Genomic DNA, 24,254 nt, shown 5'->3' with positions numbered 1-24,254 from the left:
AGCATACATTATCTCATTTGTGTTACTCGCTCCATCACATCTGACGCTTTGTGACCTCATGGACTATGTAGCCCACCAGGTTTCTCTGTCCATAGGATTCTCTAGGCAAGAACAATGGAGTGGGTTGCCATTCCCTTCTCCAGAGGATGTTCCCAACCCAGGGATCGAACCTGGGTCTCCCACATTGCAGGCAGATTCTTTACATCTGAGCACTTAACCTCCTAGTAAACAGCAGGAGACAGGTAATATTATTTCTGTTTTACAGATGAGGAACTCAAGGCTCGAAAAGGTTAAATGACCTTCCCAAGGTCCCATGGGTTCTGAGATTCAGAGTAGTGATCCAGCCCCAGTTGCTTCCAATTCCAAACACTTTGCTCTCTGCATTCTGTTGATTTCTTACACTGTGTAGATCAAATTTTTACGTTGTGCTTCCTCTGATGACAGTTCAACAGTAAAACAGATTCATGATAATATGGGTCCACATTCTATTACCCAAAAACCTGGGGGCCAGAGGGTTTTCAGAATTTAAACTGTTTAGCCTTTTAGAAAGAGAATATGCCGTTTACACGCCATATATTACACAACATCCAAACAGAGCCTAGGGTAGGATGCTGTAATTAAACGCATTAATATTCTGCAAAACACACAGAGCCATCATGCAAGGCAGTCAGGCTTGGCAGCGAAATGAGTCTCAATGAATCTTGGGCTGTTTGGATTTCAGAAATGTGATAAGGGATTTGTGGGTGTTTCTTTAGCTCTGACCCCACTTACAGAAACTGGGGGACACTCTTCCAGGCTCCTCTCTGGGCTTTGCTGGGGCACCTCCAGGAGGGTCAGAGACCTCGGTAGCTCCCAGGACCGCCCACCACGAGGCATTCAGGTCACGGCAGCAGGGCCTCCCCCTCTCCCTTCCTCTCCTCTCCATCCATCTGGGTTTTCTGAATGACTGGTCCCAGACACAGAGCTGTGTCTCATTACACAATGAGGTTTACAGCCTGCAACCTCGGAAGCCGCCCCCTCAGCAACACTCACCTCTGCAGGGATCACAGCAAGGACACATGCTGGCGGCTGGGGATGGTTTCAAAACACAACCTAAGGACACGATTGGATGTCAGAGAAGATGGCAGAGAGATAAGCTGCGGCCCACTGTCACAGCTCAGTCACCAGCAGAGCTTCGTGGTTTCCCTCTGCTTTTCTGCAAAAGTGGCGCTACCCACAGCTTGCACCCCTGCAGCCAGCTCAGAGCAGGGTTCTCAGGGCTGTCTGCGGTGATGTGCCCTGTTATAACTCTCCTTCCTTCCTGTGCCAGGGGAGTTGAGATTGATCTACAAGTCACCTTGTAGACAGGAGAAGGACTAGTATTTACTGTTTACTGTGTATCAGGCACTTGGTGAAGGATGTTTTGTTCACTCTCTGGTTGAAACTTCATGAAGCCCATGAGGTAGGTGTGAAAAGTGAAAGTGAAAGTCACTCGGTCATGTCTGACTTTTTGCGACCCCATGGACTACACAGCCCATGGAATTCTCTAGGCCAGAATACTGGAGTGGGCAGCCTTTCCCTTCTCCAAGGTAGGTGTAGGTAGGTTATTATGATCAGCTCACAAAAGAGGAAACTGAGGCCCAGAATGGTTATATAACTTGCCTGGCACACTGCTCACAAGTGGAGAAGCCAAGATTCCAACTCAGGTAACTGACTCTAGAGCTACATTCTTAAATCTGACCCACAGGAGGGTGGCGGCTCTCTACACAGCCAGCTGCTTTGTTCACGTTGCCCGGTCCCTGGCAGGGTTGGTTTTCAGGAGATTCCAGACCAGGGCACACTGCCGAGGGCCAAAGCCAAGCTCAGACGCTGCTGGCCTGAAAGTTGACCAGCCTACATGCACCTGTCTGTCTGTCTGTCTCTCTCTGCCCACCCATCCAATGTGAGGCAGGAAGATACTGTACAGCCTCAGCCCTGCAATTCCTTTTCTACCCTGCTCCCCTCCTTATTCATCCCAGACCAACACCTTTCATCCTCTGGGAATGGAGTGCTCGGCAGAAATGCAAAGACCATTCACCCATTGAGAGTGTACAACTCAGTGGTTTTGAGTATATTGCCAGGGCTGGGCAGCCATCAGCACAGTCTAATTTGAGAACATTTTCACCACCCACAAAAGAAACCCTGAACACATTAGCAGCCATCTCCTATTCTCCCTTCCCCCAACCTAACCAACTAATAATCTACTTTCTGTCTCTATAAATTTGCCCCTTCTGAATTCCCCTATAAATGAAATATGACATGTGTTTTTCTGGGACTGGCTTCTTTGACTTGTAATGATGCTTTCAAGGTTCATTATGTTGTAGTATGCATCGGTAGTTCATTTCTTTTTATCTCTTTATTATTTCTTTTTAATTTGGCCATGCTGCACAGCATGCAGGATCTTAGTTCCTTGACCAGGGATTGAACCCGCACTCCCTGCAATGGAAGCCTGGAGTCTTAACCACTGGACCACCAGGGAAGTCCCATTTCTTTTCATAGCCAAATAATATTCCATTGCATGGATATACTCTATTTTGTTTATCCAATCATCAGTTGATAGACATTTGTGTTGATTCTGTTCTTTGGCTGTTATGAATAATGCTGCTATAAATATTCATAGGGCTTTCCAGGCGGCTCAGTGGTTAAGACTCTGCCTGCCAGAGCAGGAGCCACAGGAGACATGGGTTTGATCCCTAGGCTGGGAAGATTCCCCTGGAGGAGGAGATGCAACCTGCTCTGGTACTCTTGTCCGGGAAATCCCATGGACAGAACAGCCTGGTGGGCAACAGTCCGTGGGATCACAAAGAGTTGGACACGACTGAACGATTGAGCATGCATGCATGCAAACATTCACATAAAGGTTTTTTGTGTGAATATGTTTTCATTTCTCTCAGGTATATACCTATGAGTGGCTTGCTGAGTCATAACGTTATGCTGTGTTTAACTTTTGAGGAAATGTCAAACTGTTTACCAAAGTAGTTGCACCATTTTCCATTTCCACCCAGCAATGTATGAGAGTTCCAATTTCTCCACTTAATTATCATCACCTGTAATTATCTTTCTGACTGTAGCCATCCTGTTGAACATAAGGTGGTATCTCATGGTAGCTTTGATTTGCATTTCCCTTATAACTAGTGATACACCTTTTCATGTGTTTATTGGCCACCTGTAGAGAAATACCTATTCAAATCTTTTGTTTATTTTTAAGCTGAGTTGTCTTTTTATAGTTGAGTTGTAAGAGTTCTTTGTATCTTTTGGATAAAAGTACCTTATTTGACACAGGTTTTGCAAATATTTTCTCCCATTTTGTGAGTTGTCTCTTTTCTTCAACATACTGATAGTACAAAAGTTTGAAATTATTGTCGAATGTGTCTATTTTGTTACTTGTACTTTCGTTATTCTAAGAAATCTTTACCTAACCCAAGGTCACAAAGATATATTTCTGTGTCTGCTTCTACGAGTTTCATAGTTCTACCTCTTACATCTAGGTCGATGATCTGTCTTGGGTTCATTTTTGTGGTATGAGATAAAGTTCCAACTTCTGGTATGTGGATGGATACCCAGTTGTCCCAACACCATTTGTTGAAAAGACTATTCTTTCTCCATGGAATTGTCTTGACACCCAGATCAAAAACCAGCTGGCCATGAATGTCAGGGTTTATTTCTGGACTCTCAGTTTTATCTGCCGCTTTACAAGTCTATCCTGTGCCAGCATCACGCCGCGCTGATCACTACAGCCTCGCAGTGGGGAAGCGTGAGTCCTCCGACTCGACTCTTCTTCATCAAAATTGTTTCGGCTGCTCTGGGTCCTTGGTGTTTCCTTGTGAATTTACAATTAGCTTTTAAGTTTCTGAAAGAAAAAAAAAGTAGCTTGGAGTTTTAGAGAGACTGAATTAAATCTGTAGGTCAATTTGGGAAGTACTGCTATCCTAACAATATGTAGATTTCTGATCTATGACTTAGACTATCTTTCTGTTTATTGAGAGCTTTAAAAATTTCTTCCAATAAGGTTTATAGCTTTCAGTGTAGAAGTCCTGTACTTCTTTTTATTAAAATGTGCCTAAATATTTCATTTTTCAAATGCTATTGTAAATAGAATTGTTTGCTGAGTTTCTGGATTCATTTCTGGGATCTTCATTGCTAAGTTATAAAAATAGAATTGATTTTTGTAGGTTGATCTTACATCTGAAAACTTTGCTGAACTTGTTTATTGGGTCTATTGAAAGCAGGTTTTAGTGAATTCTTTAGGATTTTCTATGTACAAGATCACATCATCTGCAAGTAGAAGTAGCTTAGTTCTCCTTCCAATGTGTTTCATTTTCTTACCTAATTATCCTGTCTGCAACACCCAGTGCAATGTTGGATAGAAATGGCCAGAGTCTTGTTCCTGATCTTAGTAGGAAAGAATCTAGGCTTTCACCATAAGTTTGATGTTGGCTGTGGGTTTTTTGAAAATGCACTTTATCAGGTTGAGGAAACCCTCTCTGTTTTCTTTCACTGAGCATTTTATCATGAACAAGTATTGGAGTTTGTCAAATGCATTTTCTGCATCAGTTGAGGTGACTGTTCTTTACTGATTAATATAGACGTTAATTCTTGGCTTTTGAATTTCCAAAGGTAGAGTTCCTAGTTCTAGGGGAGGAAGTAACAACTCTATGAAGAGTAACAACTCTTCTCCAGAGAAATTGGAGAAGAGAGGATGATAGCAGACACTGGGGAGTGCCCAGCCCCCAGATGACCTTGGAGTGGTGGTGGCAGAAATCCAGAGAGGCTTCAGGACCTGAGAAGGGAGGGCTCCTGAGCTGCACCTCTTGTGCACCCTGGGAGATTACAATCCGAAAAGAAATTGCCTCCTGCTACCCACCGAGTGGTGTGGCATAGGGAGCCCCAGGAAGGTGGACCTGATGCCGGCCCTTGAGCAGCTTCAATGTTGACAGCAAGGCTTTTCCCACAGAACCAAGAAGGGCGTGGATGTGCCATGGTGGCCAGAAACGCCAGAGCGGCCTCGGGGTTGGCAGATATGGAATGCAGAGGCCCTGAGGCCAGGGCCAGTGGGAATGGAGATGTCCACACAGAAGCTACCATGCAGACAGGCCACGCCCCAGGACTGCACAGGAGCCAGAAGCCTCTCCCTCATGCCCCAAGCCCCAAGAACTGAAAGTTGCCCCAGGAGAGGGAGGAGAAGGAACAAATACTGAACTGGCTGGATTTTACTCGGAATTTCTGAATTTTACATCTGAAATGGCAAAATCACTCTTTCTGCCACCAGGTAGAATGAAAGTTTGGAGAAAATTAAACTTCATTAAATAAAAAAAAAAGGAAGTTTCTTTTTTAAAAATCTTTTATACACCTGAGGATGTGGTTAAATCAATCAGTAAACACCAGTAAAGCATGCAATGGGTGCCAGTGCTGGGCTCAGCACAAAGGTGACTAAGACGCAGGGATGTCTTCCTAAACTACAGGAAGCAGGATCACAAGGCACTTAGGGGTGGGTCCTGTGATGGGCAAGGGTGACTGAGCCCACAGCAAGCTGGCCCCTCCGCACTCCCAGCCAAGGGTGGGAAGCAGACAGTCTCTGCATGGGTTTTCTGGTTCCCGGGTGCTCACAGGCTGGACTCCGCTGCTTGGCCAAATGTTTGCTGGAAACTTCTTTGATTATCAGCCCATCAGAGAGAGGCACTGGGAGTCAGAACACTAGAGGACTTGAATCAATGACTCCACAGATATCTTGGGCATCAGAAAGGTCACACCGGCATTGGCATCTACCCACTCAAGCGCACAAACCAGATATCTACTTGGGGGTCCCAAAGGCCTAGGAGCCAAGCGTTGTAAAAGTCAGAGCTTTACAGGCAGAGACAAGACCCAGGGATCACTGTTGTAGCCACTCCATATCACCCCCTGGAAAATGCTAACAACCCAGACTCACAGAGAGGAAGCCAGGCTGAAACCAGAACAAGAACAAGAAACAGAACAGAAACCAGAACAAGAAATATCACAGAGTGCCCAACATCCACCACCTATGCCCACCACCACCACCCAACATCCACCATCCTATGTTTCGCACTTTACAAAACCACTTTAGCGCTAGAGTCTTCCTGAAGCCCTGGAAGGTAAGTAAGGGAGAGCCACCCAGTGTGGCCATTTTACAGATGAGGAAACTGAGGTCCAAGAGGGACAAATCTTGCCAAGATCATGAAGCTAGCTGATTACAGACCTGGAGCTAGAACCTAAGACAAGGTCTCCCTGGCCTGAAGATAGCTCCACCACAGAGACATAAAAGAACACTGACCAGAATGGAGATGATGAGACCCTGAAAACAAGGTCTGACACTTCTCTAAGTGTCAGGGGGCCCAGTTGCTCTCACCAGTGACACCAATGCCACAAGATTCCAGAAGCGCCGGCCGACCGATGGTGCATTTCGTTGATCTCTGCCGCCACCTAGTGGTGATTTCGCAGTTTATACGCCAGGAGCCCTTTCAGGTGACGCGCGCGCGCGCGCGCGCGCGTGTGTGTGTGTGTGTGTGTGTGTGTGTGTGGTGTGTATGCATATCAGGTGTTCTTAAAGAGAGATCCGTACTCAAAACTATTTTCATATGACTCCAAGATGTCATATGCCTTTTTACTCTCATTTTATAGCAAGTTTACAGTGGCGTTTTCAGAAAACTTCATGACAAGAAGTATCACAACTGACTGAATGCAGAAGCAAATATGGAATCCAACTGTCCTCTGTTTAAGTCAGACATTAGAAGATTTCAAAAATGTAAAACAGTGCAACTCTTTTCATTATTTGTTTTTGTTTGGAAAAAGTAACTGTTTCATTAAAATATGTGATGCTAACATTCTTACTATACTTTAAGCAAGTACTTTAAAAAAATCTGTTTTTACTGATGGCCAAAAAGCACATGAAAAGATGCTCAAAATCACTAATTATTAAAGAAACGCAAATCAAAACTACAATGAGGTATCACCTCACACCAGTCAGGATGCTGATCATCAAAAAATCTACAAACAGCAAGTGCTGGAGAGGGTATGGAGAAAAAGGAACCCTCCTACATTACTGGTGGGCATATAAGTTGGTACAATCACTATGAAGAACAGTACAGAGGTTCCTTTAAAAAACTAAATATAGAACTACAAGATCCAGCAATTCCAATCCTGGGCATACATCTGGAGAAAAACATAATTCAAAAAGACACATGCAGCCCAGTGTTAACTGCAGCACTATCTACCATAGCGAAGACATGGGAGCAAACTAAATGTCCATTAACAGCGGAATGGATAAAGAAGATGTTGTATATATATACAATATATATATACACACAACAGAATATTACTCAGCCATAAAAACTAAAATAAGGACACTTGCAGCAACATGAGTGAACCTAGAGACTCGTACACTAAATGCAGTAAGTCAGACAAATATATCATATGCCGGCGCTCATACGTAGACTCTGATTAAAATGACAGAAATGAACTTATTTGCATAACAGAAACAGACTCAGAGATCTTGAAATCAAACTTATGATTACCAGGGGGAAAGGAGAGGAGGGATAAATTGGGAGATTGAAATTGACCTACACACAATACTACACATGGACTTCCCTGGTGGCTCAGACGGTATAGATTCTGCCTACAATGCAGGAGACCGGGGTTCAACCCCTGGGTTGGGAAGATCTCCTGGAGACGGAAATGGCAACCCACTCCAGTATTCTTGCCTGGAGAATCCCATGGATGGAGAAGCCTAGTAGGCTACAGTCCAGGGGGTTGCAAAGAGTCGGACACGACTGAGCGACTTCACTTTCTTTCTTTCAATACGACATATAGCTACATAGAGACAACTAATAAGGACCTATAGGATCTCACAGGGAACTCTACTTAATACTCTGTAATGACCTATATGGGAAAATAATCTAAAAATAAGAGTGGATGATGTATACATATAACTGATTTATTTTACTATACACCTGTAACTAACACAACACTCTAAATCAACTATACTCCAATAAAAGTTTTTTTTTTAATTATCAGTTTTAGTTTCTGTAAATGTTATAATCTACATAAAAAAAAATCCCTTGCAGCCCTCCATAGTTTTGCAGGGTGGAAGGACCATGGTGGAGAACCTCTTGGAGAGTAACAGTCACTGGTATTATTTTCGCTGTCCCCAGGAAGGTAAAAGGGCAAGTTTGCAGTTCTTCAAGCCCAGGATGCAGACACCAGACCCGGTGCTCGACATGAAATTCTGTCTTCAGCCTCCCTTAAAAATGGAATTTCATTGGTAAACATATTGCTGATGATGACACAGAATCAGCCTGTACTCAGTTTCCCGAGGGCAGGGTCCCTGCTGGGGTCACCCACCACCTAGCACAGGCAATAGGCAGAGTCAGATTCAACACATGCTTTTTGGGGTTGAGTGAAAGAAAGGTTAATATGTGTGGACTAAGGAAAAACCCCAAACTGTTGGCCCCAATTATTTCCCAATATTATCTCCTCCAGGAGAATCTAAGAGGAAGCGAAGGCTATTGTCTGGTGACTACTCCCAGGACTGGCTACATACAAGATTTGTCTGGGTTGGAGTCAAGTGCTTTCATTAAGGTAGAACTGCATCCTTTCCCAGCCCAGGTGTTCTTGTGTGTGTGTGTGTGTGTGTGTGTGTGTGTACACAGAAAGTGTGCTTCAGGCTGTGTATAACCGGCCCAGGGTGGACAGGACAGGGAGGGCAGAGGAAGAGCTGTTGCTCAGAGTCTGGGTGAGCTTGGCCAGTGCAGCCGAGCCAGCAGGAGCCTGCGAAGTAAGTGCCCAGTACAGAACCTGACTCTGAAAGTAAATGTACCTTTATTTTTTTTTAAGCACAAAATCAATATACACTCGTAAAAAAAAAAAAAAAAGTAAATGCTATAATGGTGCACAGAGAAATCACCATTATCATCAAAGTTGAAATGGAAAGTCTTCCCCCAGTTCTGTATTTCCAAAATAGCCACTATTAAGTTTGATGTGTCTCCTTCTAGATTCTTTTCAATATCTATGTAATTATCCATATTTAAATATTATATAACATATTTTAAAAAATAAATAACATCACACATTTTATCCTGTTACTTTGTTTTTGCACTTAATGTACTGTGAACATCATATTTCCATTTTAACTTACCTCCTTCAATCATGGAGAAGAGCCAAGATGATCAAGAGACCCTGGGACAGGTTCTACCTGAAGAAGGCTATTATGGATCTCAGCTCATCGGGACACCCAAGAGAATACCCCAGCTGGCCCAGTGAATACAACACTGCTTCCAAACAAACTGGCAAACAGCAGCAGCACTAGGCAGTGATCCAACTGGGGAGGACTTAATTAACATGCTCTGGGTTGTGTGACAGGAAACACCTCAGGCTCCCCTGGTAATGGACCAGATGCCAGTCATCCTCTTCACCAGCATCCACAGTGCCTGCCCAGCCCAGTGATGCATGCAGACCCAACTCACATGTAAACAGAAGTGCCTGTCATACTCCAGAGCAGAAGAACCACGGGGGACCCTCAAGGCTGTCCCCAACATCAAGGACAGAATCAAAATAGAGTAAATGCTCAAAAATGTTTGATAACTGAAGGACTGAGAAAACACCCTGGTGCTGGCAGGATGGAGAGTTTAGACCACAGCCCGTAGAGCTGCCTTAGGATGCTGCAAGGCCAGGGGTAGTAAGGAGAAAAATCAAGGAGACCATACTAAGGGTTTTATTTCAAGCAGGGAACCCTTTGCTACAGTAATAGGATAAACTGACTAGACTGAACATTTCGACTCTGCGCCAGAGCCACTGTTTGTCCTGGCACTGGATTTTCAGAGACATGCTCTTAATCACTTAAGGGGGATGGGGAGCTGTGGAGAAATCAAGGAAGACCTTTTCAAGGGGGGAAAAAAGGGTGGGGGGTTCAGAATCTAAGGATACCTTCCCCACTGGGGTTTAGCTGGGAACAGACGCATCAGGCTGGCTGATGGTAGCTCCCCAGGGTACCGTGTTGAGGATTCAGAAGCTGCATTCGTTTTAGGAGGAAGGGGCTGCAGGACTGATGAGGGAAGTCTCTGGTGGGCACAGAAGCGAGAGTGACGTTATGGACACATAATAGCAAAAAAGCAGTGGTCTCCCCACGTGGTTCCAGTGAGAAGTCAAATTTAGATTAATGACATCATAACGGAAATCAGACTGTGGATCAGGAGTTCACTTTGTTCTGTTTTGCTTTCCACGTGAAAAGAAGGCCCAGAGAATGCCTGCCCCACCTGTGCTCAATGCTGGGCAAGAAGGGATTTCGAGGTGAGCCCAGCTGGCTTAGGGTGAGCGCAGAGGCCTTTTCTCTCTTCGGTCAATTCACCACTGCAGGCTCTGGAGACACCGCCACCATCAGCGTCGGCTGTCACAGAATGAGGTCCTGGTCAGGTGATGCTGGCCCTGGGGAAAAAGGAGGAAAGGTTAAGACTATCATCTCACTGGGGTTATCAGTCAGCAAGATCTAGGAGTCAAATTGTTTTTGTGAAGCAACACTGGGCAAAGCATTACCACGAGAACAGACTGGGGAGGGACTATGAGGTTGTCCAGGGTTGTTTTGTAGAAGTTCAATGAAAGACATTGCTGGGGGGAAAAGATGTATCATCTTGCCTTGAAAATGAAATTGTCCTGAAACTGAGAGAGGGCCAGTGAAGTTCGAATGTCACGGCAGAGGTTGGGCCAGCATCATTCCAGAAATCGAGATAGACAGCATCCCACCACTTGTTAGGAACTACAGGGCTCCCTAATTCTCTAATTGCCTCACCCCACTCTGTCCTCAGTCTAGGCTACAAGGAGGGAATTGGCTACCTTGTCTTCAAGGCATGGCTGCTACTGCTGCCAGAGATCTCAGCGCTACTTGGTAAATTCAGATCCAGGACTTGTTGAAGGGCCTTGGTATTTTTGGGTTAGAGCAGGAAGCTGAACTCTCTGGGTGAGGCTTGTTCAAGATGAGGCTCCAGAAGAGTCCCTGGGAACACCCTCCTCCACCTCAGAGGCACTAGCCCCACCCACCCCTGCGCAGGAAAGACACACAGACATTTGCGCCCTTTGTCCTATCAGAGCATTTTCAGAAGGAAAAACTTCCAGTCACTGCTTTGAAAGGCCAAATTCAAGACAATCAGGATTGGGCTTGCTGGAAACGTCTTCCTTCCTCCTGAAGTAGCCAAACCAGGGTGGCCGCGAGTGGCAGGGGGCCATGGCTCAGGCAAGTGTCCAGCAACTCTGGGATCTGTGAAGCCTTGGCATTAAAACCCTTTGCAATTGAAGTTTAATGACATGGAAAAATGGTCCTGAACTATTAAAAGGGAGGAGTGAGCTATAAAACATTGCATAACATTGGATCCCATTTGGGGGATAAAAAGAAAGTTGGAAGAATATTAACAAGGCCATGGGATTAAAGGTATTTTTATTTTGTTCTTTTTATTGGCATTTTCTATGTTTTCCTACATTAAAATGCATTGATTTTATGATAGGATTTTTTCAAAGTCACTTTCATCTGTTAAAAGGGGGATGTGGCCAGTATCTGAACACAGTTTTAAGAACCAGATTTATCCTCCCTGTCCTGAACATGACCCAAGTACACTGACTCTTTACCCAGGGTATTTAAGTATGCAAAATGTGTTGCTACCCTTTCCCTTTTGTAAGAGAGGGCAAAAAGCCAGGAAGGCTGTGGATGTAGGTGCTTTAATAAAAAGCTAAAGCATGTGACTAAAGCAAGCGTCCAGGGTGGGGCCTGGGCTCACTCTCATCAGCCTCATCCATCCTGCCCTTCCCTGGCTCTAGGATATGGCTCCATCCATACATCCTAGCTTGGCTCTTATACAGGACAGGCAGCAGACAGGTTGGCTAGGCCTTCCTACTGAGGACCACCCTTCCTACGAGAATCTGCAGTCGCCATGACTGAAACAAAATAGACTCTTGTTTTCCAGAAAATTCAGTGACATCCCACTTTGTCTTCTGAGCTCTGCAGATAACTAGTTTGGGCTAGAGAAGGGGAAACAAGGGAGAAGAAGAAGAGAAGGAATTGAGGGGATATTGGAAGCTGATCACCCATCTACTTGATGTTCTGTGCGAACATTTGTGCGCCAGATTTCGTGGGAAGCACTAGTGATACAAAGGTGAAAAAATAGTTATAGCTTTCCCAGAATTTTCAGCTGACTAGGTAGCAGAGCCTATAATAGGCGTTCTTCCTCCAGGCTGAGGCATCAGGGCAGGCTTCCTGGAGGAGGAGGGTTCTACACCAGGGTCTGGATCACAAAGAGGAGTTGGTAAGGCCAAGGACAAGAGAAAGGTCTAAGAAGAGGGTGTCAGGCTGGGAGAGTAGGCACAAAGGCCCAGAGGCAAGAGTGAGGATGGTGTGTTCAGGATGCTGGCGAGGATGAGGGCTTTAAGGACTGACACTTAACCTAGAGGGCAGTTGGGAGCCACTGAAGGCAGTGGAGCTGGAGCGAGGGAGTCACTTATTCAGACGTCAATTTTCAGGTCCCTTTGGTTGCTGCTACTGCTGCTAAGTCGCTACAGTCATGTCCGACTCTTTGCGACCCCATAGATGGCAGCCCATGAGGCTCCCCCGTCCCTGGGATTCTCCAGGCAAGAACACTGGAGTGGGTTGCCATTTCCTTCTCCAATGCATGAAAGTGAAAAGTGAAAGTGAAGATGCTCTGTCCTGTGGGACTCTTAGCCAACCCATTGACTGCAGCCTACCAGACTCCCCCATCCATGGGATTTTCCAGGCAAGAATACTGGAGTGGGGTGCCATTGCCTTCACCTCCTTTGGTTGCAGTGACCTTTCTACAATGAGAACAGGAAAAAGAGAGCGTGTGGGAGGCAGGGATGGTGGCAAAGGCTGTTCTTTAGGAGCCTATTCAGTAGTGAGGTGGAGAGACGGTGTAACAGAAGGTGGGCACCCTGGTTTGAGACCTCTGTCTTGGGTTACTGAATTTATACGGTGAAGCTAATGCACTTCTCTCCAAGGGCTGAATGGGAAACAGACAGGTGAGCTCGCTACAAACAGGTAAGTTCTGTGCCAGCCTCAGTTACTGACCACAACCAGCCACAGGTGGGCATTTCAGAAGAGCTTTTTGATGACAAGAAGGGTGGCAATTCTAGTCCTGAACTAAAACAGATCAAACAGGAAACAAATAACAGAGGGAAATTTCCGAAGTCCACACCATTTTCACCGCAGAGAAGGGGATTTAAGCTCCGGGAGGGCACAAGGGGCAGGGAAAGAGATGCACTGACCTGGCGCTCAGGGGCTGGTCACCACGTGGTCCCCACGGATCGCCTGCAGCGAGAGTTCGTACCCAAGGAACATGGCTGCGCTCATGGGGAAGCCCCGCACGGCGTTGACTGTGATGCCTCTGAAAAACACCTTTGGCGGGAGGCGGGGTTATCACAGGACACTGACCGGCACCCTCCTCAGGCATCCACACCTCCGCCCTCACCCACATCACTTCCGAAGGCACATTTCTTCGCAGGCCCACTACGCATGCGCTAGACACTATCGGCTCACAGGTGAGTCTGGTGAACACCACATACGCTTGCTTAAAACCGTGCGCTCTCTCATGAACATGCGAACACATGCTCTGTTCTGGGACTGCAAGTTACAGCTCCATACGCTCTGCAGTGGTAGACAGAGCACCAGGCCCTGACCAAGCACTGTGACCCGTGCTTCACAGGACGTCCCAGACGGGGCAGGGTCGGGGGAACTCAGGCCGCGCTGCAGACGGCAGATGCGGAGTCCAGGCACAGCTTTGCCAGTCAGCAGCTATGTTACCTGGGAAAGTGGCCAAGGCTCTAGAACTCGATTTTCCCAACGGTTCAGTGGGGGTAATTGACCTCCCACAGTTGTTGAGGGAATAAATGACATGTTGCTTTTAAAGGTGTTTTCACAGTGCCTGTCCTACAGTAAGCACTCCTTAACTGTTGACAAATCACACCACCATCCTTATTATCAATAGTGTGTGAAATCACTACTTCATACAGAGTAACAACACTCCACTTTCCTCATAAATATGAATGCCGAGGAGTATTAGTACGAGTGGCCTGTACTGAGCTGCTAAATCCTGCCTTTAATACAAGAAGACTGGACTTGTCACCCCTAGGGAACATGGTAAGGTGCTTCCCTTCCACCATGAATTTTCCTGCCTGGTGCTGGGTAAACATTGACCTATGTGATGTGGTCCCAGCCCTTGGGAAATTTATAACCTACTAGGGGACATAAGCTCCATTCAGGAATAATTGCAGTATAACCTAGAACGTGATGAAAACAAATAAGGGCCTTGGTGAGGGGTGGGGTGGGGAGGTGTGCTAAGCTTCTTCAGTCATGAGTGACTCTTTGTGACCCTATGGATTGTAGCCTGCCAGGCTCCTCTGTCTATGGAATTTTCCAGGCAAGAATACTGGAATGGGTTGCCATTCCCTCCTCCAGGGGATCTTCCCAACCCAGGGATTGTACCCGCTACTCCTGTATCTCCTGCATTGGCAGGCAGGTTCTTTACCACTAGCGCCACCTGGGAAGCCCCAGGGTGGGGAGGAGCTGTCATTAAATGTCTTCTCTAGGAAGAGATGACACGTCTGAAGGCAAATTACTACCCACACATGAATGACCTGAGAATTGTCAGGTGTAAGAAGTAAACCTGTTAACTGATGCCTGTATAATTTACTGTTCACAGATTAGATTTGGTACTGTAATTTTCAGAAGGTAAAAGTCCAGCCTTTTGCATGTCCCCAGTTTCCTTAGTTGGACACTGGTGTCAGGGTAGGTGCAGACCACTGTCATGGGCCAGGACATCAGGTGACATCCCTTCAGGAGAGATGTCTGCAGCGTGGCACTCGTGGAAACCTGGGACATGCAGGTTTGTCAGGAAGGAGTGAGAAGGGCCTCAGTATACCCGGGGTTGGGGGGGAGCCCTGGCCCCAGGAAAGGGAGCTGATGGGCCAAGATCTGAAGAGGTGAGCAAGTAGCCAAGACAAACAGTGAAACGTTCAGGTAGGGGGCAAGCAGGCTCCTTGTAACATTAGCACTCCTCTCTAATGTCTAACCTTTCTGGAATTCCACAGCGATGGAATTCACCCAGGGTGACTGAATAACAACAAGGAACTGGGTCAGGCTCTGAGAGGAAAATTCCATGCTGGGTGTACACAGAGGCTCCCATGTGCACCTCCACAAGGCGAGGCAAGCCAGTCAGGACCCAGCTTGGAGTGTGATCCTCCTCTCCCATGGCACTGGGTCATGCAGGAGCTGTGGGCCACTTCAGACAGCCGGAGATGACCTCCCCCCAGCTGTGGCCTGCTCTGCTGCAAGGCCCAAAGATGGGAAGCAAAGTGCAGACCTGCTGGCTTTTACCCTGGCTTTTGGAACACAAAATCACTAGACAGAGTCTTTCCTCATGAATCCTCAATGACTCCCCACTTCCCAAGATCAAGTCCATACCCTTCCCTGACCTTCCAGGACCCACATGCTCCTTGCATTTCTCTGAGCTGCCTCTTACACTTGACACTGTGGGCAGTATATTAGCCTGCCATTCCTCTTACTGGGCCAGCTCTCTCCCACCGCTGAGCCTCTTCTTGTCCCTGCTGCTGGAATGCCCTCTGGACTCAGTTCTACCCTCTGGTAGCCCTGCCATGGCCACACCAAGTGGGATTATGACCCACTGCCTTCTGTGCCCTCGGTATCTCTGCCATCACAGCCCTTCTCACACCATCCTCCAATCACCTATGACTTGTCTATACACTCATTAATAGTCCTAATCAGAGTAGTGAGAGCTGGGCTATGTGTATGGCTCCCACTTGAATCCGCAGCACCTGCACTGTGCTTGGCCTAGAAGATCCTCTATAAATCTTATTAAATGAATCATTGGCTAGTTGGATGGGCAGATGAATGAAGGAATGAGTGAATGAACACATGAACAAACTCCTTAATGAGAAAAAAGAACAGTCTGAGCCAAAAGAGTCCTGGTGGTGGTTGTGGTAGGGGGATTCCTAGAGCAGAAGAAAGGCTCCAGATCCCCCAAGTGGCAGAACCAAAGAGCAGCCAACCCTGATGCCTCAGGAAGTTTGTCTACAATGGTCCTCTCCATCTCTCCTTAGAGTCATCCAGTCTCACCTCACTGTCCTGACCCCCCTCAAAGCAGTCACCTCTGTGGAGCTGGAGGACATCAAGTCACTCCTCCAGCTTCCTTATTGCAGATGACAACTCTCCAAATGTGAGCCATGGCCCATGTGGCTCAGGATGATCCTCAAAGCAGGCAGAGAATGGATCCCAAACTACTCCACCTTTCTACCATTCTGACTTGGGGCTGCCCCCAAAGTCCATGGACTTCTAGTTCCCCCATCATCAAGACTGCTTTCCTGGTAATCATTGAGTTATAAGGGGCTACTAAAATTGGGCACCATCGTCTTTATTTCACTCCTTTCCACTTCTTTACTACACCGAGTTCTTCTTCCATAGGGAGGTGAGAACAGGTGGCAGCCTCAGTGAGCTGCAGCAGAACTCTTTGGGAATGGGGGCTCCATAAAGCCAGCTCTAAGCCCACTGGGGCTGGAGCCTACCCTAGGCTTTAGGAAAAGGTGCTCTTCCTGCTGCTGCTGGGGATCTGATGGTGAGACCACCCAACTTTCCAGGGCTGTATAGGATTTTTTTCATGTTACTATGTATGTTTATATGCAAACACTTATATAAACACACATAAATATATATAGTGCATATATGCTTGCACAGTCTGTGAATATTTTGAAAATGTGAAACTCATAACAGTGACTGCCTTTGAGAGAAGACTGGGGGTCACAGGAGGAACACTTAGACAGTATATCCACTTATACCTTTTGAAGCTTCCTATGCATTTTTATATTATAAATACTATAAAATTTTTAACCAACTAATAAAAATAATTAATCTCCATCAATGATGTAGTTAATCAACTTTAATATTGCTATTATGACTTAAAACCTGTCTGAATATACACTGTGGGTCAGATGTTTTTGAGATTAAGAAATCAATCACCTGACCTCAGTTATTTTCTAGGACTTTGCTTTTAACAACACAGTAACATTTTGTAGTAAATGAAATCAGCAATATATTTTGCTTCTGCAGACTTTTTGGAAATGTGAAACATTAATATTTGGGAAAACAGACTATCTCAAAAACTGAGCATCTGTTTTGAATCTTTCTTATATTTCCCTCTGTACTTGTTGGCTGAATCACACACTGTGTTTCTGCTAAAAAAATAAATACAAAAGACAATTGATTCAATATCCAATTATGATAACAATTCTCAGTAAAGTGGGTATAGAAGGAATATACCTTAACATAATAAAGTCATATATAACAAGCCCACAGTTAACTTCATCATCAGTGATGAAAGCTGAAAACATTTCCTCTAAGACTAGGAACAAGACAAGGAAATCCACTCTTACCACTTTTATCCAGCATAGTATTGGGAGTCCTAGCCATAGCAATCAGAGAAGAAAAAGAAATAAAAAGAATCTGAATTTGAAAAGAAGTAAAACTGTCACTGTTTGCAGAAGACATGATACTATACAAAGGAAATCCTAAAGGAAATCCACCAAAAAACTATTATAATTCTTCAGTGAATTTAGTAAAGTTGTAGGATACAAAATTAATACACAGAAATTTGTTACTAACAATGAACTAACAGAAAGAGAAATTAAGAAAACAGTCTTTTTTACAGTTGCACAAAAAATACACAGAAATAAGTTTAACTAAGGAGGTAAAAGACTTGTACTTGGAAAACTACAAGACATCAATGATGACACAAACAGAAAGATACACTATGCTCATTAAAATACTTAAAATTATTAAAAAGACCAGACTCCTTAAGATAATCTACAAATTAAATGTGATTCCTATCAAAATATCAATGACATTTTTCACAGAACTAGAACAAATCATTCTAAAATTTGGATGGAAATACAAAGGACCCAGAATAGCCAAAACAATCTTAAGAAAGAACAAAGCTGGAAGTATCATGTGCCCTGCTTTCAAACTATACTACAAAGCTACAGTAGTCAAAATAGTATGGTAGTGGTACAAAAACAAACAAATAGACTAATGGAATAGAATAGAGGGCCCAGAGATGACCCCACACTTATATGAGCAATTGATCTACAACAAAAGAGCCAAGAATGTAAAATGGGGAGAAGACAGCCTCTTCATTAATGGTTTTGGAAAAACTGGATTACTGTCTCACACCCTATATAAATGCAGAATACATTAAAGACTTAAATGTAAGACCTGAAACTATAAAACTTCTAGAAGAAATCAAAGGCAGTACATTCTTTGCCATCAGTCTTAGCAATATTTTATGAGCAGTCTTCTCAGGTAAGGAAAACAAAAGCAAAAATAAACAAATGGGGCTATATCAAACCAAAAAGCTTTTTCACAGAGAAGGAAACTACCAGCAAAATGAAAAGGCTGCCTAATGAGTGAGAGAAGATATTTGCAAAAGATATATCTGATAAGAGGTTAATATTCAAAATATGCAAAGAACGCATACAACTCAACATCAAAAAACCAAACAACCTGATTTAAAAATGAACAGAGGACCTGCATAGACACTTATCCAAAGAAGACATACAGATGGCCAACATACACATGGAAAGTACTCAACATCACTAATCATCAGGGAAATGCAAATTAAAATCATAATGAGATAGCACCTCACACTTGTCAGAATGGCTATTATCAAAAAGGCAAGAAATAACAAATGTTGTCAAGGATGTGTAGAAAAGAGCTCATAATGATAAGTTGGTGCAGCCATCATGGCAAATAGTATGGAGTTCCTCAAATAAATTAAAAAACAGAACAACCACACAATCCACTAATTCCACTCCTGGATATTTACATAAAGAAAATGAAAACACTAATTACAAAAGATATATGCACTCCTATGTTCATTGCAGCATTATTTACAATAGCCAAGATATGGAAGAAATCTAAGTGTGTATCAATTGATGCATGGATAAAGAAGATACATATATATGCGATGGAATATTACCGCCATAAAAAGAATTAAATCTTGACATTTGTGAAAACATGGATGAACCTAGAAGGTATTATACTAAGTGAAATAAGACAAAGACAAAAACTGATTTCACTTATATGTGGAGTCTAAAAAACACAACAAATGAACAAGCATAACTAACCAGAAACACAGTCATAGATACAGAGAGAAAACAGGTGGTTGCCAGAGGGGAAGAGTGTTGAGGAGGAGAGAAATAGGTGAGGGAAAATTAACAAGTACAAACTTTCAGTTACAAAATAAATGAGTCATGGGTATGAAAGGTACTGCATGAGGAATACAGTCAATAACTATGTAATATCTTTGTATGGTGACAGATGGTAACTAGACTTATCATGGTGATCATTTTGAAATGTGCAGGAAAATCAAATCACTATGCTGTGTACAAGGAGCTAACAAAGTATTGTAGGTCAATTATACTTCTAAAACAAACAAACAAACAGAAAAAAAACATTAGATTTGTGGTTACCAGAAGTGAAGGGTGGTGAGAGGGGAAATTAGATGAAGGTGGTCAAAAGGCACAAGCTTTGAGTTATAAGATAAATAAGTACTAGGGATATAATATACAATAAGATAAATATAATTAACACTGTTATACATCATATATGAAAGTGATTGAGAGGAAACCCTGAGTTATCATTATAAGGAAAAAAATGTTTTTCTATTTTTTAGTTTTATATCTGTATGAGATGATGGATGTTCACTAAACTTATTGTGTTAATCATTTCATGATATATGTAAGTCAAGTCATTATATTGTATACCTTAAACATCCACAGTGCCGTACATCAATTATATCTCAATAAAACTGGAGGGAAAAAACTGAAGTGAGAATTCTAAGAAGATGTCAGAGTGGAAAATGTCAGGACTCTGTCTCCTCACCTAGACAACTATTACACTGACAGAATTTGTCTGATGTAACTACTTTAGAACTCTGGAGTTTACTGAAGGCTTCCAACTTCCAGGGGAGCATTCGGGAAGTTGTTAATTTTGGTCAATGTTAGCTTTCAGCACAGTAGCAGCTACGTATCCCCCACTCCAGTCAGCTGTGCACATGTTTCTGGAGCAACCTGCACACAGCTTGCAGGAACCAGGGTGGGCAACGAAAACCTTGTCCTCGGAATATATTGGACATCTGTGTCTGGCCACTGATTGCTGTTTCTGATCACAAGGTGCAAAGAGGAAGACAGTCATCCTTGTTTAACATCCCTCTCCATTTTGCAAGCCCCTCCTCCTCTGGCTGAAGTGATTTCCAGGGAATTTAAAGGAATGGTGACCCCTTTCCCTTCATTTTTCTCTTTTTCCTCTTTTGAGAGCCAGACATTAAAGGCTAGGAAATTCAAAAGCAACTGCACCTATGGGGAAAATTAAAAGTGACCGTGCATGCCCAGGGAAAGGCGCAGGATCAGAAAAAACTTGAGAAAAGGTTTAAGAAAACCTTAAGTTTAAAGATCAGGTTGATCTTTGGCACAGAGATAGCCTACAACAATCAAAAATGAAACCTACCACACCCTGGAGAAGAGACAGAATCTGATTTCTAGAGTTACTACATTATTAGACTCAAATATTTAGTTTTCAATTAAAAAAATTACAAGGCATATAAGAAATAGGAAAGTATGGTCCACTCAAAGAAAAAAAAGTCAACAGAAAATGTCCCCCAAAGAGACCTGATAGCATATCTGCTTGACAAAGACTTTAAAACATCCTTCTTAAAGATGCTTGAAAAACTAAAGATGTGGAGAGCATCAAGAAAATGATATGTGAAAAAACAGAAATATCAATAAAAAAATAGAAAACCCAGAAAGAAACCAGACAAATTCTGGGGCTGAAATGTACTGAATGAATAACTGAAATGAAAAAAATTTACCAGAAGGATTCAAAGGTTTATTTGAGCAGGTAGAGGAAAGAATGAGCAAACTTACAGATAGGACAAGAGAAATCATTGAGTCTTAGATGCAGAAAGAAAAAACATTGAAGGAAAGTGAACAGCACCTAAGGGACTTGTGGGGAACTCTCAAGCAGAGCAGTACATTGTGGGAGTCCAAGGAGAAAGGGGGGGGGTGGGCAAAGAGTATTTGAAGTAATATGGCCAAAAACTTCCCAAACTTGATGAAAAACATGAATGTAAATATCAAAAAAGCTCAGTGAACTCCAAGTAATATGGACTCAAAGAGAGCTACGCCAAGACCCATTATAATGAACTTTTGAAAAACAAAGAGAAAATCTTGAAAGTAGCAAGAGAGAAGTGACTCATTATATACAGAGGATCCTCTGTAAGACTTTCAGCAGATTACTCATCAGAGACTTAGATGATCAGAAAGCAATGGGCCAATATATCCCAAGATCTAAAAGAAAATAAACTGTTGACAAAGGATTCTATATTCAGAAAAACTATCCTTCAAGATTGAGAGATAAATAAAAGCTGAAGGAGTACATTACCCCTAGACCTACCCTGTAAGAGCTTTCCTGTGGCTCAGATGGTAAAAAATCTGTCTGCAATGCGAAGACCTGGGTTCAATCCCTGGGTTGGGAAGATCCCTTGGAGAAGGGAATGGCAACCCTCTCCAGTATTCTTGCTTGGAGAATCCCATGGATGGAGGAGTCTGGCAGGCTACAGTCAACAGGATCACAAAGAGTCAGACACAACTGAGTGACTAACATTACCCTGTAAGTAAAGCTCAAGAGAGTCCTGCAGGCTGAAATAAAATACCACTAGACAGTGATTTGAAGGTGTATGAAGAAATAAAAATCTCACAATAGGTAGACACACCGGGAGAGCAACAGCAGCATCGTGGGAGCACAAGACATCCTTCGTTTTGCCCTGACTTCAACAACAAAAATTAAACAACCGTCCAGGAACAAAGGTGCCTCTGTGGGAGCTGTGGATCCAGCACCTTACACCAAGGGACCCAACAAAGTCCTGCCCACCTGTGCATCAGCTAACAGGCAGAGAGACCTCAGTCCTGGCGGTGAAATCTGCAGTGGCCCGTGAACTGGTTCCAGCCACTCTTGGCTGTAGGACCTGGAGAACACTGACTTGGGCAGTCTCACACACAGCCTCTGTGGAAGTCCAGGTTCCTGGAGAAGAAGTTCTGGCCCTCCACTGGAGCAAAAAGATAGAAGTTTGAATACACTGAGATGGCAGTTAGTAAATAATGGAGGGTTTGGGATGAGGCAAAAAAATGGAGTGTTTGGGATGAGGCTGCCACATGAGATAAGGCCCAGAGGTCAGTAGTAAATTAGTACTAATAAATACAAATACCATTGCTAATACTAAAGAGGTAACTCTTTCTAAGTGTTCTTTATGTATTATGCATTAAACTGAGCACTCTTTATATGCCTCATTTAATGTAACCTTCAAATGTCTCTTCTGTTTATGGTAGGGATGGTTATCATAGGAGAAATTGAGGACTAGAGAGATAAAGCTTGTCTGGATTCCCCTAGCTTACAAGTAGCCAGACCTGGCTGACTCAAGTTGTGCTGTTGTTTACTCAAGTTGTTCTTTAGTCACTAAGTCATGTCTGACTCTTTTGCAACCCCATGGACTGTAGCCCACCAGGCTTCTCTGTCCGTGGGATTTCCCAGGCAAGAAAAGTGGAGTGGGTTGCCATTTCCTCCTCCAGGGAATCTTTCTGACCCAAGGATCAAATCCATGTCTCCTACATTGGCAGGCAGGTTTTTTTTTTTTTTTTTTTTTTTTTTTACCACCGCGCCACCAGGGAAGCCTCTAAGAAGCACTACAAGAAAGCCAGGGGCCCATTCGAGGAAGACCAAGTATGAGGGGGCTAAGAGGTGTCATGGGAGGCAAGATAGATCAGGATGAATTAGTTTATAACCTCAGACACTAGATGTGGAAACCTGATCTTCATTCTGAGATAGCTTAGAGGCAAGAAGAGGCTAGGGTTTAGGATAAGCCCTTTGGGTTCAGGAGAATGGAGCCAAGGCCAGGCTGGAGGCTACTTCAATAGCCAAGACCAGAGGTGATGGAGTCTGGCTAGTGTTGGGTGGAAAGCAGCAGACAGATCAGGGAACTGGAAATTGCGAGATGTGATGCCTGCGGTGGGTGTGGGAGTTCTTACTTGGCGAAGGGGTGAGGGTGAGGTACTGAGCAGGGAGTGAGGAAGGCGTTCCCAGCCTATTTGGCTGAGGAGGCAGGGGATTGGCTCAAGTTGGTGGAGTAGAAGGATGTGTGCTTATCTTCTCCCGTGAGAACACCAAAATTGCAGCTAGTTGTTGAACAGCTATCAACAGGAGGACTCTGGAACCCACCAAAAAAAGATACCCCACATCTAAGGACAAAAGAGAAGCCACAACCAGACAGCAGGAGGAATGCAATCACAATAAAACCAAATCCCATACCCACCAGGTGGGTGAGCCACAAAACGGAGAATAATAATACCAAAGATTTTCCCCCACTGTTGTGAAGGCTCTAGGCTCCACATCAGGCTCCCCAGCCTGGGGATCTGGCAAAAGAACTGGGAATCCCCAGGGAATCTGACTTTGAAGGCCAGTGGGATTTGCCTATAGAACTTCCACAGGACTGGATAAGGAGGCAAGCTTGGCGACTTGGAGGTGGGTCCAGGTCCCGGCTCTATCACGTGTCAGCTGTGTGACCTCAGGTTGGTTAACAGTCCTCTCTGAACCTCTCAGCCCAGTACTTTCTGAGCACGCACAGAGGAGGGAGTCCGGGGTGAGGCCATTGCCGAAGGCTGGCAGCTCCCCAGAGGCAGTGCTCGTAGCGCTCGATAAATGGTAACTGCCAGCACTTTGGTTTCCCTGTTAAAAGTCTGACATCCCCGCATTTGTCTGACCCTGCCCCCCGAGGACTAACATTGACCCCAGAGGTCACTGACATGTGACTGCTGCAGGGCTTACTTTAAGACCTTCTTTCTGATAACTCTGGGAGATACAGTCCAGGACACCTCTGTATTTGTTTACATAAACCCCATCAGCTTGCAGTCGGCTCTTCACGACGTCCATAGGGGTTGCTGTCCCCCAGGAAATTGCTCCTGTAAAGAGAGAGACAAATAGCTATGAGGGGCTAGCTGGTCAGGGTGTGGAGGGACCCTGGCTTCCTGTAGATTTCTGGAAAGAGCTCAGGGTCAGGACCTAGAAAAGGGGTCCCTGATCCTCGCTCACCACATGCTGTGGGACTCTGTAGAAA

At 44.3% G+C, this 24,254-nt stretch overlaps 1 protein-coding gene across 3 annotated transcripts in view; it reads right to left on the bottom strand.

The window, feature by feature from the left end:
* Window positions 1–8,103: 8,103 nt before the first annotated feature.
* Window positions 8,104–24,254, bottom strand: part of SLC25A48 (solute carrier family 25 member 48) — a 46,105-nt gene continuing 29,954 nt past the window's right edge. For 2 of the 3 annotated variants that reach the window (XM_043912833.1, XM_043912834.1), the window contains 3 exons: window positions 23,966–24,099; window positions 13,291–13,420; window positions 9,729–10,452 (listed from right to left, as the gene is read on the bottom strand). In XM_043912833.1, coding sequence (XP_043768768.1) covers window positions 13,298–13,420; window positions 23,966–24,099 — 257 coding nt within the window. In that variant the 3' untranslated portion in view covers window positions 9,729–10,452; window positions 13,291–13,297. Of the gene's footprint in view, window positions 8,273–9,728; window positions 10,453–13,290; window positions 13,421–23,965; window positions 24,100–24,254 lie in introns of those variants that run through there. The other variant, XR_006342734.1, reaches the window with a different exon arrangement.

The sequence above is a fragment of the Cervus elaphus genome, chromosome 9 (genome assembly GCF_910594005.1).
Source record: "Cervus elaphus chromosome 9, mCerEla1.1, whole genome shotgun sequence".
Taxonomy (NCBI): Eukaryota; Metazoa; Chordata; class Mammalia; order Artiodactyla; family Cervidae; genus Cervus; species Cervus elaphus.
Note: the sequence above shows the minus strand (reverse complement) of the source record. Positions and strands in the feature narration are given on the sequence as shown.